At 57.3% G+C, this 16,889-nt stretch overlaps 1 protein-coding gene across 1 annotated transcript; it reads left to right on the top strand.

Moving 5' to 3' along the window:
* Positions 1-1,809: 1,809 nt before the first annotated feature.
* On the top strand, positions 1,810-4,763 carry LOC309793628 (forkhead box protein J1-like; the record flags this gene model as incomplete). The annotated part of the gene is made up of 2 exons (XM_082604257.1): positions 1,810-2,307; positions 3,996-4,763. The coding sequence occupies 2 exons, from the start codon at positions 1,810-1,812 to the stop codon at positions 4,761-4,763; spliced, it is 1,266 nt and encodes a 421-aa protein (XP_082460383.1).
* Positions 4,764-16,889: the final 12,126 nt, after the last annotated feature.

The raw sequence follows: 16,889 nt of genomic DNA, 5'->3' as shown, positions 1-16,889 counted from the left end.
CAGCTCCTCAATAACTGAAGAGCAGGAAAGCTGGTGACTGGAGGGAGGCTGGGGGAGGGGAGGAGGAAGGACCACAGTCCACCGTTAGTCCGTCACTTAAAGGCTGGTGAAATTAATGGGGCAAATGACCCCAGTCAAAGAATTTGGCAAGTCCACGGCTTTCCTGGCTTTCACCCAGCGGCTCTGTTTCCTCGGCTATCTGGAAAGGAGGGAGAGCACTTCCGAAGAAGCCTCTGGAATGTCAGCTTCTGGGAATCTTGCTGAGGACGGGGCGGGGAGGGGGCGCTTACCGGGAAACACTGGATTACCCTAGCCGCCTTGGGGTGCCTGCGACCGGGGCTGCGGTTTCTGCGGACCTGAGCGGCAGGTGGCATCGGAGAGTCAGACCTGCTTGCGGGCACCAAGACGACACTCGGTCGGGAGACCGGGACAGGCCGCAGAAACGTGAGGAAGGGCCACTCGCAGCCCAGAGGAGAGGAAAGGAAAGCCCCAAGCATGCACCCAGCCCTGGCCCCCGCGCCACGGGCTGTGTCCCAGGAGCCGTCGCCACCTCTGAGCAGCCCAGATGGGAAGGGGGTGGGGCGGAGGACGGTTCCCGCGGCGAACTGCTCTCCAAGGGCCCCGGGGCCTCTGCGGGAGCGCCGAGCCGCGCGCCTCTCCGAGCCCTGCGCGGGGCCCTCGGGCGGAAATGCGCGGAGCCGGGACGCGGTGGCGGGTAGGGGGCTGGGTCGCGCGCGGGAGAGGGCGGCAGGAGGGAGTTGGAAGAGAGTTACCGCGTGAGAGAGCCGTTAAGAGCCCGCGGTCTCTTTGGAGATGCCCTGGCCAATGGCAGAAGCGGAAGCTGTTTATATGGGCGGGGCGTCGCCACGGCAGCAGGAGACGCCTTGCGAGCGGCTACTGAGTGCCGGTCCCCGGCCGCTGGCTTTCAGAGAGGCGCCGTCGGGCGTGAGTGGCGACGAGGATTGCTGGCTGGGCCCTGGAGCTGGGAGCAGAGAGCCGCGGTGAGGGTGGGCGGTGGGAGGAATTTCTTTGAGAAGCTTCCTTTGGCCCGGACTGCGCTCTGAGCCAGGTAAGGGACGGGGAGGGCTGCAGGCCGTGGGAAGGGAGGGCGTCAGTACCAGCCCGCTCTCCCATCCGTCCCCGACGGAAGTGGTGGGCCCGGGGACTGACATCAGAGGCGTTTGGGGGACACTCACTTCCCGCCCCCTTATAACTCTCTGTATTGTTTCCTTCCTTCCCCTTGAGCCCCATCCTAAAATCCCTTTTCAAAGATCAGACGACCTCCCCCGCCCCCCGACCCGTCGTACTGCCCTCCTGGACTCTCTCGCCCCATTTCCATTGGTTGTGGACGGAGAGAGGGGGGTTAATTCCCCGCTTTGAGGGAGAAAGGGGTGGCCTCGCATGCCCCTACACTATTCCCTCGTTTGGCTAATTAAGTCTCCTCTAAAAGATCCAAGAGGAAAAGAGCGAGGCGAACCCCGTGTGGGTCGGACTCCCGGGCACACCTTCTGTTTCCCAGACGTCGGCAGTAAAAGATCCTCCCCAGCTGCAGGAAGGATTTTAGTAAGAGCCTCCCCCCTCGCCCACACTCTCCCCTCGGGGGTGGGGAAAGAGGGCTCAGTTCCCGCTCTGGTCCCCGCAGGCACCACATTCCGTTTGGAGGAGGCTACCCCCGGATCGCGGGATGGAAGCCCGCTTCCGGGAGGCTGCGTAACTGAAGCCGTGGGAGTCAGCGGGCCGGAGAGCTCGGCGGCCACCCTCGGCTCGGCTCGTGGATGTTGACAGCCCCCTCGGAGAGTCGCCGCAGATATGGCGGAGAGCTGGCTACACGTCTCGGGAGCAGGGGCAGCGGAGGAGGCCGGACCGGAAGGCGGCCTGGAGGAGTCCAACGCCCTGAATGACAGCCTGACCAGCCTGCAGTGGCTGCAGGAATTCTCCATTCTCAACGCCGAGCTCCCCGCCCTGCCTTCGGGGGACACCGACCCCCACGGCTCCCACGAGCTGGCAGGCTCGGCCGAGCCGGGGTCTCCCCTGGCGGCGGACCCCGCCTGCCTGGGGCAGCCGCACACACCCGGCAAGCCCACGTCCTCCTGCACGCCGCGGAGCGCCCCCTCGGGGCTGCAGGCCTCGCCTCCCGACGACGTGGACTACGCCACCAACCCGCACGTGAAGCCGCCCTACTCGTATGCCACGCTCATCTGCATGGCCATGCAGGCCAGCAAGGCCACCAAGATCACCCTGTCGGCCATCTACAAGTGGATCACGGACAACTTCTGTTACTTCCGCCACGCTGATCCCACCTGGCAGGTAGGGAGGCACTCCCTCCCTCCCTCCCCATGCCCGCGCGGACTGGACTCACATCCCAGATCCGCAGGCCAAGTAGGCGCGGTACGGCCAGGGCCCCGAGAGAGGAAGGCCGTCCAGGAAGGACCTCAAGGGAGCCCAGTGCTTGGACTGCTGCCCCTTTGACTTCAGAGATGGAGGAGGGAGGATGTTCAGAGGGCTGCAGGGCTGCCGACATAGAGGTTCAAGTGGAAAGAACTTGTGACTCGTCCGGCAGGCTCAGCCCAAAGACCAGGGCTGAACTATGCGTGGACACAGCCCCCCAGGGTAGGTTGATGGACTGAGGGACACATTTTTGTCCCAAGTCCTGGAATTCCTTGACACTACCCTCCTCAAGGTCAGTTTGTCAGGGCCTGACTGGAGGCAGAGCATCGTTCCTGCCAGGCTCTGCATCCCGCCTGCTTTCAGTTGGCTGGAGGGGCTCTGGGAGGGGAGAGGGGCGTGCTGCAGGGTGTGAAGGCCATCTGTGTCCCAGTGGAAGGGCTACGGGGCCTTCCGAAAGCTGCTGTGCCAGCCCCCACCCCAAGCCCTCCCTAGTTTCCTGCCTACACTCCTCCCCCTCTTCTCATCAACCTCCCTGGGGGGACAATTACCTCAGCCACGTGCTTTCCACAGGGGCTCTTTCCTCCCACACTGGCTTCATGTTCCAAGTGTCCGGAACCTGGCACAGAGCAGCCAAGGGGCCCAGACCACCATGTAAACCTCCCAGTCTTGCCAGGGGGCACTACTCACCTGCCGGCCCCAACCACCAGGCCCCAGACCCCTGTGCCCCAGCGTGGTTTGGACTGTGCACCCAGGCGTGAACAAGGCAGGATGGTTTTTCAGGCTGGGCCCTCAAGGCCCTGAGCCTCTTCGACCATCAGGATCAGGGGCTACGTGGGGACAGAGACCCTGAGGATGCACAGATCCTTCCCTGTGGCACAGGTCACAGGATCAGAGTTCCTGTGATCACAGCTATTCCACGATTGCTTGGGCCCTGACCCTGGGGCAGGTACCATTTGTAACCTTGGTGAGAAAGCAGAGACCCTCCACCACCCCCCACCCTACCCCAAGCCTGAGAGGCCCCAGGAATGAGCGCTATGCTCTTGGCTGGGTAATAATCAACTGAGGCCTCAGAGCCTGGGGTGGGAGGAGGGGGACATGGTGGGTGAGGGCCCAGGCCAGCAGCCGGCTCTAGAAGCAAGGAAAGTCATCAGATCCTCCCACACTTCATCCCCCCCCCACAGACACACACCCTCACACCCACTCACTCATTTCACAAACAGAGAAGGCCAGCCAGGCCCAGGCAGAGGGAGATGGCCGTCCAGGACCTGGGGGAGCCAAGGCCTTTGACCAGAGGCCGCAAGCAGCGGGGTAAGGGAGGGAGGGCAGGACAGGCTGGCACTGAGAGCCACCCTGCGGCTCAGGGCTCGGATGACCGAGCAGGCAGATATCCTGGCCAAAGGGAACAAAAGCCCCCGACAGCACTCCCAGCTCCTGGTGCCCCGTGGCTGGTGTCCCAGAGCGTCCCGCTCGGAGCAGCGCCTCTGTCTCCCCTGCCCCCATCGGAGAGAAGGTGGTGGTGGGACTGGCAGTGGCGCTAGGAGCCCCCCATCACTGACCCCACCCACTCTCCCAGCTGTCTTCCTTCTCTCCTACCTCCCTGTGTCCAGAACTCCATCCGCCACAACCTGTCCCTGAACAAGGGCTTCATCAAGATGCCTCGGGAGAAGGACGAGCCAGGCAAGGGGGGCTTCTGGCGCATCGACCCCCAGTACGCCGAGCGGCTGCTGAGTGGGGCCTTGAAGAAGCGGCGGCTGCCCCCAGTCCACATCCACCCGGCCTTTGCCCGCCAGGCCGCGCCAGAGCCCAGCGCCGCCCCATGGGCCGGGCCACTGACCGTGAGCACCGAGGCCCAGCAGCTGCTGCGGGAGTTCGAGGAGGCCACTGGGGAGGCGGGTTGGGGTGCTGGCGAGGGCAGGCTGGGGCGTAAGCGTCAACAGCCGCTGCCCAAGCAGGAGGCCAAGGTCCCGCGGCCCTCCAGCCCCCTGCTGCTGACCCAGGAGGAGCAGGGTGAGCTGGAACCCCTCAAGGGCAACTTTGACTGGGAGGCCATCTTGGACGCTGGCACGCTGGACGGGGAGCTGGGCACGCTGGAGACCTCGGAGCTGATCCCGCCGCTGAGCCCTGCCTCACACGGGGACGTGGACCTCACCATCCATGGCCACCACATCGACTGCCCTGTTACCTGGGGGCCTCCAGCGGAGCAGGCTACCGACAGCCTGGACTTTGATGAGACCTTCCTGGCCACATCCTTCCTGGAGCACCCCTGGGACGAGAGCACCCGTAGCTCCCTGCCCCCCGAGCCCCTCTTTGAGGCCGGGGATGCCACACTGGCCTCTGACCTGCATGACTGGGCCAGCCTGGGCGCCTTCTTGTAAGAAGCCAGGCCCTGCCCCACCTCCAGACAGCACCGAAGTCTGGGCCCAGACTGCCCCCCTCCCCGCCAGTGCAGGCCCATGGACACCCTACCGCCCAGGCAGGGGCTGGGCCAGCTCACCCCACCAGGCCACACGGCCCCCAGCCCAGGCCATCCTCAGATTCTAGTCCAGCAGGCTGAGAATTGGGGCCCAGGACCCAAATTGCTGCCTCCGCTCCCCAGCCCCCCATACACACAGTGTTTCATTGATCCACTTCTTCCCTGCCCCAGAGACACGCTAAGGGCCCTGCACTATGAGAGCTGCGGCTTGGAGGGGCCCTGGCCAAGCTGGAAACATCAGTACAGGGCCCGCCCCAGAACACCTTAGCTTCCAAGCTTCTCTCTCTCCTGCTCTCCTCCCCAGGTCTCTATCCAGAGCAAGTTCCCAGGTACAACCAATGCTGATTAGGTGACTGCAAATGAACACCCAAGAGGCCTCTCCCGGCAGTCTGTGAGGAGGAGCTAGGCGGAGGGGGGAAGAGAGAGGAGACAGAAAGGAGGCCGGGGTGCCGGGTGGAGCCAGGAGATTTTCTAAGGCCTCTGGGATCTTCTGGCTTCATCCCTAGAGGTGGGGCAGAGGGTATGTGTCCCTAATCTTTGAGCCCAACTTGAGGCTGAGAGCAGCGGGGAGATGGGGATCTGGGGTTTCGGGGCTGGGGCAGCCAAGCTGCGGAGGGAAAGGGGACAGACAGACTAATGTAGTGAGTGTAGCTAGAGCTGAGGCTTAACTGGGAGGGACGCAGTGCTTGCTAGAACCACTGGGACCAGGAATGGGGGGATGGCCCATTGCCCTTGCTTGCACTCCTGCAGGGGAGTGTCTTGCTCCACCATAAACCCCCTGGGCTGCATCCCACATCCCCTCTCCTAACCCATCGGGCAATTTAACCTTTTTCATAGAAAGTGATTTCCAATAAAAACATTTTTAAAAGTAAAGTTTTAAAAAGTCTCAAAATGGACCTGCTTGCAACTTTCTCTGGGGAAAAGCATGGGCCAGTTTTGGGGAGGCCACGGCCCAAGGGGGAATGGCTGGGAGGAAGATGGGGGGCACCAAAGGCCTGCAGAGTGTCCCCTGATGCACTCCTCATGATCTCTGGGTGCCCAGAGAGAAAGGGGCTGAGAGGCGGCCCTCAGGGGTCCCCTGCAGCCAGGGCCTCGGCACCTCTCTATGTGCAATGGGGAGACTGTACCCACAGCCCCGAGGAGCAGGCGGCAAAGGAGGCACAGCCCCCTCCCTGGCCCTGGGGACTCACTCACAAAGGCCGTTCTTGCCCAGGGCTCGGCTCACGTTCCCCACCTCGCCTGCCCAGACTCACCTGCGGTCCTCGCCTGGGCCTGTCTCCAGCTCCTCCCTCCCTTGGTCCCTTCCTGAAGGGACAGGGTGTGAGGTCAGAGGGCCCCAGCCCCTGGGGCCCCACTTGCCACCCTGGGGTTCATTCACCCCGCCCAGGGCCTTCCCTCCAATGCAGGTTGGGGCTGAGGGAGGCCATCAGGGCAGACGGAAGACGGGGTGCCTAGACCCTACAGCTCCAGCCTGTGAGGAATCAACGTACCAGAGTTCTGATGGGGAAACTGAGGCACAGCAAATATGTGACACTCAGCAGGCACCTTTCCACCCCCTCACCCCAGCTTTGCCTGGAACCCATCTCTCCCCCGAGCCTGCACCTGGCCCCGCCAGCACGCCCTTGTGGTGCACAGCCCCTTCCCCCAGCACTCACGTGCACGTGCGCACAGACACACACACACACACACAAACGGGCACTGTCCTACACAATCCTGCCCAGCCTCCACGGGCCCCTTTCTCCTGAAGCCCCTTTCTTTCCTTGCACTGGAGGCTGGCTCCAGGACAACCTGGCATTCCCCCGCCAACTTGCTGCTTTCCCTTGCTAATTACTCAAAATATTTCCGAAGGGTGCGCACACTGCAGGGCCAGGCGGGTTGGGGCCTTACAGAGCTCAGGAGGCAGCCCATCCCCTTCCCACCGCTTGCTGAGGAGGCTGCCCCAACCTCCCTCTGAGACTCCCTTCACCCCCTAAGCAACGACTCCCTCCCTCTCCCCACCACCCTCCGGCCTTCCTGCCCACGCTCCCCAGCACTGGGGGAACATGGGGGCTCCAGCCTCTCCACTGGTCCCCAGGCTCAGCCTCCAGCCCCCGACAAAAGGGGTACACCCTGGATTGACAGGTGGGGCTGGTCACTGTCCCTCCTCCTCACCCTCTGCCTGGGCCCATGCTGGGGGAAGAGGGGCAAGGTCAGGGGCTGGCAGAACTGCCTGCCAGGTAAGGAAAGGCTGAAGAAGCTTCTGGCTGTCAGGAAGAATCCCCAGGAGCTCCTGAAAATCCCTATGCTTGGGACTAGCGTCTCTGGGGCTGGGACCCAAACACTGGCACTTTTAAGGGTCCATGGATGCTGCCAACGAGCAGCCAAAGCTAAGAGGGGGCTCCGAAGCGGCCACAACACAGGGCTTCACACACCCTTTCAGCAGGCAGCGCTTGGGGGTTGGCGGTGGAGGGGGCGGGAAGCGTGAGTGGATCCTGTCCCTTCTATTCATCCCTGCCCTGGCCCTTGGCTGGGTGGCTTTTTGAAAAAACGTTCAGTGACTCCGTATTTATTTAGAGATTCGATGTAATCCCAGTCAATATATATTTTGCGCCCTTAACAGTAAGTTGCAGACAGGCTGCCCCATTAGCACTAGATACTTTAGTGTGTGTTTCCTTAGAACAAGGACACGCCTCCATAATCCCAGTACCACCATCACAATCAGGAAATGAACACTGACCTGGTAATCCCATGTAACCGCAGACCCCCTTCACGTCTTGCAGATCACCCCAGGAATGCTCCTCTCCATTCCAGCATCCCAATCCAGGACCCCATGTTGCAGTGAGTTGTCCTTTCTCTTTTGCCCTGTGTGGCTTTGAGCCCATGACTCAAGCTCTCTGGGCAGGTTTCGCATTTCCTTTGATCTCCACTTTTGAGGTGAGAAGCCCTTCAGCCACTTCACCCTCAGGTGTGGTACAGTCCCTTCCCGAAGCAAGAAGCCAGCTTGCTGTCTCCTCACTTTCCACCTCTTCCCTATCCTCCCTCCCCCATGTATCGCCAGCCAGGAAAGGGATGAGGGGCAATGTTCAGGAACTCAGTGTTTGGGGACCCTCGCCGTCTGCCCACGGGACAGGCCACCCCCAGCTCCAGTGACGGGAAGGCCCCCGGGATGGGATTCCATGCTGGCCTGAAGCAAATGCGCCAGGCCTCCTGAAGAGCTGAGCTGAGGGCAGGAAACACTCTTCTCCCCGCCTCTGCCCCCCTCAACATACTGGGGACCCAGACTTGAAGAAGGAAGGTCATGTCCATGGTGTCCTCCCAGATCAGCACCGACACCGTCTCCTCCATGTCCGGCTCCTACATCGCCCCTGGCACGGAAGAGGACGGGGAGGCTCTCCCCTGGCCCCGGGCCGCCAGCAGGACCCCCTCAGAAGAAGGAGACGTAAGAGAGGAGCATGGGATCGCCCTCGCCGCTCTGCTCTGCTCTGTACTCGAGTCCCAAGGAGCTCAGTCCAGGGCCTGCCAGGGAGATCGGCAAAGCCCCCCAGTGCTCGGGAGGGGAGCCCTGGAAAACACGGTACCGGGTTGTTGAATCACAGACTCCCTCAGATGTGATCTTCCATGTGGCACCACTTCTGTCCTGAGGACTTGGTTTCGGTTTGCTGCCAGGCGAGCTGGGTAGGAGAGCCGGTGGCATCTGCACCTTGACTTTTGTTGCTCCTTTGCAGGTGACGCCAGCGGCGTCTCCAGACTGCAACTTTGCGGGCCTCGTCGCCACCGCTGAAGAGGAGGATGCAGAGGTAAGAGCAAGGTGGACGCTGGTGCCCCTCCCCGGTCAGAGGGACTGCCGGCGCTGGCACAGGATGCAAATAGGATGGGGGCTCTTCTGGAAGAAGCCTTCCAAGGTGGTGCACTTGGATCTGTTAGAGGCAGGGTGCAGAGCAGAGGGACTGTCCGGTTAGCAGAGGGCGCTGGTCTCAGCGTAATAGGCGTGGGGTGAGTTCCAGAGGGAAGTCTTCCAGGCCAGACCCTTGAGAGGGTGTTTGTCCTCCAATTCACTTAGTATTTACCTGGCACAGGCATCTCACATCTTCCTGGCACTGGGGGACACAAAGACCGAGTGACATGGCTTTTGCCTGCCCACACCCCCAATCCACCCATCCCACCCATCCCGGAGCTCCATCTGATGGAGGAATCAGAGTTATAACTCAGCGTGAGAAGTGCTCTGACGGAGGTGTGCCTGAAGTATATGGAATGCCCAGCTCCCAGTGGGGACTCTACAACTTTCTCTTGAGCCAGATGTTCTCAAAGGAGTATCTGGATGGGATTGGGGATCCTAAAGGGTTCCTGAAAGTTTTATGATCTCACGGTTTGCTTTTTCATTTGACAACTTTGATTTCCACCTGAGAGAAACAGTGTGAGCTAAACTATAACCAAGGCTAATCCTGACAGTCCCAGGGTCCCTCTGTAAGGTGCCTCAGACCTGGTCCCTCTGGAACGTGCCTCAGACCTGGTCCCTACGGGCCGATCCTGCCTCGCCAAGCAAAATCTGCCTCTGCTGGGCCTCCCAGCCATCTCACACAGACAGGAAATGTATGGATACCAGGAGGGTGATTAGTTCTGTCTTCTGACAATCAGTAGGCTCATTTCACTGCTTTATGTGCCTTCCTTCTGTCCTAGGGAAATGAGGTTCTAGAAGAAGAGGACGGATCACCCACACAAGAAGATGGTAAAAGACCTGGTCTTTTGCTCCCTTTTATTATATTTCTTTCCCGGGTATTCTCTGAAGGGTAGAGAAAGGGGCACTGGTGTGACTTGGTGGCACTGCTCAAGGGTGTGGCTTTGGGGAAAGGTTGTCTTCTTGATGGAATATCAAAGCAAGCAGGGTATCTGAGGACTTCAGCAGCCTTCCTGGCTCTTTCTGGGCCTCTGAGCCAAGGCTGCAGAAGACACATGGAGTTCTCCATCTACGTTGAGTAGATCCTGAAGCTTCTTGGGCAACTGCCATCACCTTCCTTCCTGCTTCAGCTTCTCAGCTGAGTCTCACAGAACTGCTCCAGCAGCCCCAAAGTTCAGCTGCAGCAGGAGAACAGCTTCCTCCCCTTGGGGGAACCGACTGTTAGGCAGTAGGTTTTCCTGCTTTAGTGAAGAAAACGGCTGATGTTACAGTAGCAGAAGGATCACAGCCCTGGCGGCACAGCAAAGGTGAGGTGAAGAGACGTTAGCAGCTCAGCGTACACTAGTGTTTGTAGGCTATTGGAACGAGTCTCTTTACCATCATTCAGGCCTCAAGTAGATATTTTTTTTAATTGGAAGAGTTGGTTTACAATGTTGTGTTAGTTTCTGCTGTACAGCAACGTGAATCAACTATACATATACATATATCCACTCTTTTTTTAGATTCTTTTCCCATATAGGCAATTACAGGGTACTGAGTAGAGTCCCCTGTGCTCTACAGCAGGTCCTTATTAGTTATCTATTTTATATATAGTAGTGTGTATATGTCAATCCCAATCTCCCAATGTATCCCTCCCCTCCCTTGCCCCCCGCCATAACCATAAGTTTGTTTTCTACACCTGTGACTCTATTTCTGTTTTGTAAATAAGGTCAATCATATCTTCAGTCGGAAGAATTTGGTTTCTAGTAAGCCGAGAAGCGAAGGAACGACCTACATATAGAGCAAGGAAGTGGCGGGGGGGGGGGAGGGTAGGCGAGCTGGGAATCCCACCTGGGATTGTAGGACCAGGCGTCCCAGGAACCGGTGTCTCTTCCGTCTGCTCCTCTGAGGTGCCTCCACAGAAGGGCAACCTCCAGAGCAAACCTGGATCCCAGCCTGGATGCAGATGTCATGCTAGTCGCTTCTGCTTTGGCCATGGCAGTTGCTTGGGGGGTTGTGTGGTGTGCAGGGTGTGCGCATGTGCACATGACCACTCTCTCCTGGCCAAGTAGTGCCGGAGGAGGGGTGGTCGCCCAGGCTGTGCCTCTGCCGCACGCGCACGCCAACCAAGCCGGAGTTGGGCGCTACCTCTCCTCGGTTGATGTCTTCAGGGCGCAAGGCTCTGAGTTCTCCATTGTGATTGTCGTCCCCAGTAGAATATTTGCTTCTAAAAGGCACAGGGCAGTACGTGGTTTCCGCCTGACATTCCATATGTGGTTTCCACCTGACATGCTGTACACAGTAGATGTATGTTTCTTCCTCTCTCTTTCACCAAGGAAAAAAAAACCGGGTGGGGGCTTGAAAAAATAACATCTAAAATTGTCCCCTTCCCATCTTACACGACTGTAGGTTTCTGGTCAGCCCCTTAAAACATCTTCAGAATAGAAAATTAAGTCTCAAAGAAAATAAATCATAATTTTGCAAGCAATGCGATTCTTTGATTTGAGGTGCAAAATTACGGGACCAAAGAGCTTTAATTGCCATTTTATGTATTAGTCATTTCACAGAGCCTTGTGGTCATAAACACACCTCACGTGCACCGACAGACACAGGCCTGAGCACGGGGTCACTTCCCCCGTGGCTCTCCTAGCTCTTCCAGCCTGGCTTAGGCTCTGCTCTGGGCCCGGGTCTGCGTGTCCGAATCCCACAGACCTCCCCAGGGTCTGATTTCCCTGGAACGAAGGCTGGAAAGGGGCCAGTTAAGGAAACAGAGCAGAACAGAGCGAGAACACAAACGTACCCACGCAGTTTCCTTTATTGTCCTCTCTCCCCACTTAATTATTGTCTTTTTTTTAACATATGATTTGATGTTTTTTGTCTCCATCCTTAAGATTTTTATTTTAAGGACAGCAAAGCAGAGAAAAACACAGCCAGGTCCTCTCTAACTGCCTTAACTCCGTTAGAGGCCAGAGGACATTCGCATTTCTAGGTATGGAGTGTGACAATAACAATGACTTTGACATCGCCAGCATGAAAGCACTGGACAATAAGCTGTGCTCTGCGGTCTGCTTACCCGGTGAGTGGCAGTCTGCTGAACATGAACTTGGTGGGAGACGCTCCCCTGCTCGCACCCCTGCTCTCACCCTGGGACACCCATCTCCTGCCCTGCAGTTCCTGCAAGAAGGCATGGGCTTTGCTAAGGTGCTGGGAGCCAGTTGCTGAAAGGAAGTGAGGCAGCCTTGGGAGAGTCCTTGGGCAAAGAGCGACTCTGCTCTAAGCGAATCTATTTGGGCATGGAGAAAGGCACAAAAATACCTCCAAAGCCTTCCGATTTGACCTGACCGTGCCCACTCCATCATGATCTTGCAGATCCCATGGCAGGGGGCCTGGTCTTGTTTCCATCAACAGGCAGTTTAAGGCAGACACGGCCTCTGTGATAAGGTCTTGGAAAGAGAGCCTGAGCCCTTGAAAAGGGAACCTGTAGCCACTCAAAGGAGAGTGTTTAGTTAGGATCAGAGAGGAATTTCAATGCCAGCATTTTATAGACTAGCTCTGTGACCCAGTGAGCCCTGGGCTACCACCAGTTGCCTTGTGCTCCCTAGATTTGGATCCCAAAGGAACGATCAGGGGTCGAGGGTAACTCTTCTCCCTGGAGCCCTAACTCTATAAATTCAATCAGGGCCATCAACGTGCCCCTTATTCCTTCTCATGACACTAAACTGAATCCAGGATGAGTTCTCAGGAGGAGCCCACCTGTCAGTCACACTCTGGGCACTGATGTCTCTCTGCTCCATGCTCACCAAGGGCTTCACCAACCATGGCTCTAAAGCCACGTCTTGCCTGGTGGACTAGGTCCAAATTGCCCCTCCTTGGTTCACAGCAGAGACTGCCTTCATGTTGCGTGGTCTGTAATCTCTTAAACATGCCCTGGACATGTTTAAGCTTCAGGACAGCCAGGTCCCGTCATGGGTCCATTGCTTTACTCTCTTTGCAACATGGTTACAGGTGCTGGAGGGACACAAACTCCTGTGGTTGCCACTCTCCATCAGCTTGCAGAAGACCCATGTACTCACCCCTCTGGCCCCATGCAGGCTTGTGGTGGAGGAAGCCGTAATCCCCAGAGACGCCTCCCACAGCCTTCCCAGGGGCTCTCCGGTCCCTTCCCACTTAGCGTTGACCCAGCCAGGCTTGGGCCAGAGTGGCTGAGGTCCAGGGTACACTTCACTTCCTGCCTTCCCACTCTTTACCTGGCTTCTGTCTGTCCATTTGTTTCTCATGTCTTTTTGCCAAATGTACGTCTGTCTGTCCAGTTTGTTTATTTTGAAACTCATTTAGGTTACCCAGACTTCGTGTGAAAGTTCATGTTCACCCACACCCAACCCCAAGCTTGCTGGGCGCACGCACATCCGAGGGGCCCTCGCTGAGGCTTCCGTTCCTAACTGGCAAGAGCCTGTATTTAATATGCTGAAATTTTCCAGGAAAAATAAATATTTGTGAGACTAGATTAATCCCTGTTCCACAAAAGCGGGGATGCTTCTGTGGCAAAGGTTACAGGCAGGATTTGTTTTGGTCACTAGTTGGGGAAGATGCCATCTCTGCCCTCATTCCGCCCTGAGTCTGTGGCAGCTGTGCCGGCCAGCCGCTCACTGGGCTTCAAGAGAGGAATCTAGGCTCCTGCCTCCCCGCAGTGGCTCCCCACCAACCCCCGTGTTTGGCAGAGAGAGCTCCTGGGAATTGTTTTAGCCGCCCATGCTGGTGGAAACTGACCCCAGGCCTTGTGCTTCCTCCTCTCCCTAACTCCTTCGGGCCAACCTGCTGGTGGATGTTTATTCCACTCTGGGATTGCGGCAGGAGAGCGAGGCCTGGAAGGAAAACAATGCCTGGGCTTCTTTACGGTGATCTCGGGAGCCAGCCTTTCTCAGATTAAACTGGCTTCACCGTTCAGGCCAGACATGAAACCGAATGACAGTGGCGCCTGCCGGGAGAGGGAGTTGAGGGTCGCATCGTAGCCTCACCCTGAGGTCTCAAGGGCTCTTACGGGAGAAGGAAAGTGCATCTGCTCTCTTGGTAAAATGTTTCTCGGGTTCTGCTGTTAGCGTCACACTGGTAGTAAAGAGCTGGGGAACTCTCTGGAAGAATCTGTCAGGTTAATGTCAGGTTAATGACAGGAGCATCCACTGTGGTAGGTCCCATGGAATCAACAGACCTCACCACGCTCAGCTGTAAGTTCAAAGTTCCTTCCTATGACTGAGGTGCCTCAGGCTGGCTTGGCCATCAGGACAGCTTCTCAGGCACTTGGTCTCCCTCTCCACACTGTTTCCCTCCCCACACGGATGCCACTCGCCTCACGGAGCGCCCACAAGGAGGGAGCCCGGGGAGCACCCCATGGTCCACCCTCCCCAGGCCCACAGGTGCTCTGCCAGGAGCCCCAGCTCGCGGCAAGGATGGCTCAGGTCCCCATCCTCGCTGCTCTCATCACCCTTGTGGGAGTGATGTTGAGAAAGCACCTGTGTCATTCCAGCACCTCTTCCGCTAAGAAGCCTCTGGGTCTTCTTTGGCCCCGAGACCAAGGTGGGGGGGCGATGGTATGTTCTGAGATTGTTCTGCAAGGTTCTCAAAGGGAGGAAATCTGAGTTGACCATTGTAGGTGATGAGCTGACTATAATCGCGAGGCCATGCTCGGTAGATGGGGCCCCAAGGAACCTGATGGAGTATCACACAGGCGTCAGGATAGTGGCCAGGGGACCAGTGACAATTCTGTGAAAAGGCTCTGGGTGGTGTGATGGGAAAAAGCAAAGATAATTTGAGTTTATTAGTGGAAATACAAATGTTTTTGTTTTGTTTTGTTTTGTTTTTTGTGGTACGCGTGCCTCCCACTGTTGTGGCCTCTCCCGTTGCGGAGCACAGGCTCTGGACGCAGAGGCTCAGCGGCCATGGCTCACGGGCCCAGCCGCTCCGTGGCATTTGGGATTTTCCCGGACCAGGGCACAAACCCTTGTCCTCTGCATCGGCAGGGAGACTCTCAACCACTGCGCCATCAGGGAAGCCCGATACAGATGTTTTTAAATGATGGCATTGGACAGGAGTGGGCATACCGATGAAATCTAAAAGTACTTATGGAGGGAATTCCCTGGCCGCCCAGTGGTTAGGACTCAGCACTTTCACTTCAGTGGCCTGGTTCAATCCCTGGTCGGAGAACTAAGATCTTCCAAGCCACTGTGCAGCCAAAAAAAGAAAAGTACTTATGGAGACCTGAAATAACCCAAGACTAAGACGCCACTAGGAAGGGTTATGCTTCGCAGATACTAAGGAAAAATCGGAATTAACTTTCTCTTTTCTTGGAGAGAAACTCTACAAGATGGTGGAACTGTTACAGATCTTAAATTTAATTAGTGGCTGGGTAGAGGCAGGAAAGAGGTGTGTGGAATCCCCCTAGATGTGCTCCCCAAATCTGCCTCTAGAGGTCTCCTCACTCCCCCGTTTCTGAGCCTGAGGAGGGAATTAAGTGGGAACCACCTTTCTCTACCTCCCGTGAAGGATTTTGAATCTCCAGGCTCCCTTTTCTGGCTGAGGGCTGGACAGAATGGTAGCACTCGCTCAGGAAGTCCTCCTGCGCCTTCCAGGCTTACCTTCTGCATCCAGGATGCACGGAGCAGCAGGGTTTCGCCGAGGGTCTGGCAGAAGCCTTTTTAGAGGAAAGAGCACCACCGACTGTACCAAGAAGCTGGGGAGATCAGAGACTTCAGGTCTGAGTCTTCAGGCTGTTTCAGAAGGAGCCAGTTTTCAGCCCTGGCTCAGAATCTGGACCGGTGGTGTTTGTAGCAAGGACTCAAGAATTCAGAGCCAGGCAGCCTGGCAGCCAGTGGTGGTGGCGGCGAGGCTGCGGCAGTGTTTTGATTTCACTTTGTTTCTGTGTGTGTGCGTGCGTGTGTGTGTGTGTGTGTGTGTGTGTGTGTCTTCTCTCCTGTTTACCATTTGCTTTTGGTCTTTCGTACCAAACAGCCGCAGTTCCGGAGTCCTGCCCATTAAACACAGAGGAATAAGTATGAGATCTACCAAATTATATAAAATGAAGGAACAACTTATTTCATCTGGGGGTTCCTAACTGAAAAGGGCAATCTTGCCTGCTCTTCATCCTGTCACCCTTAGAGCGGTAAAGCACTGTGGACCCATGTGCCGGACTCCGGTAACCCCAGGGAGTACAGATCCCCACATTCCGTCTGGCTGTGAGAGATACCTAAACATTTCCTGTCCCACTCACTCCCCTTCCCCTGGGGTCCACCTCCACAAGACTATTATTAGAGCCTTAGGGCGGATTAGCACACCAGGACATTTATGGGTATACACAATTTATACCCGCTGAATCCTAGTGTTTCTGCCATTAAAGGGTTTCGTGTCTTGGGCTGGCCTAACCTGAAGCTGACCCCAGACATTTGTGAGTGGCCTCCCTCAAATGTGACGCAGTGAGCCTCACGCCCACCCTCCAGGGTCAGCCGGCTCCGTCCACGAACTGAGCCCTCTGAAGGGCATGGCTCTCGGCTCTGCCCTGGAGGAGATCACCGTGTGCTGGAGGATCCAGCAATTTCCACACAGCATGAGAAACGGGGTGGTGGTACCGGCCAGTGGGGGAGCACTTCGGAGCACGCTGGACCCCATCTGGCTTCAGGGGGCGCCTTCTGGGGGCAGGTGCTGGAAGAGGCAGCTCAGCAGTCCTCGGCCAGAGAATGGAAGGCTTTCCCCCAACTCAGGGGGTTAGGGCTTCATCCTCTCCCTTCACAATGGCCATCTCGCTGCACTGGGGGGAATGAATCAGATGGAGTCATTCTGTGGGCTGGGAGGACGACTTGGGGGAGATGAGTGTAGCCTGAACAAGGCCTGGGGGGCGGATGGTTTTCACGCACATTCTGTGAGTCAGGCGCCCTGCTCACCACTCTTCCATGTCACCTCGCTTAGTCTCACGGCATCCCTGGGGTGTAAGTACTTGTCTCCCATCTGATGGATGGGAAAACCAGGGCTCCAAGTACAGTGACCTGCCCAAGGTCACACAGTCAGTACGTTACAAGCTGGGGCTGTATCCCGGTTTTCTGACTACAGATTTAGACCTTACTAGAGCTTGAACAAGCTGGAGGTCAGGATGGATTGGATACAGAGCATGAAGGAGAGAGAAGCACCAAG

The sequence above is a fragment of the Mesoplodon mirus genome (assembly GCF_964341445.2).
Source record: "Mesoplodon mirus genome assembly, chromosome: 18".
In the NCBI taxonomy this organism is placed as follows: Eukaryota; Metazoa; Chordata; class Mammalia; order Artiodactyla; family Ziphiidae; genus Mesoplodon; species Mesoplodon mirus.
Note: the sequence above shows the minus strand (reverse complement) of the source record. Positions and strands in the feature narration are given on the sequence as shown.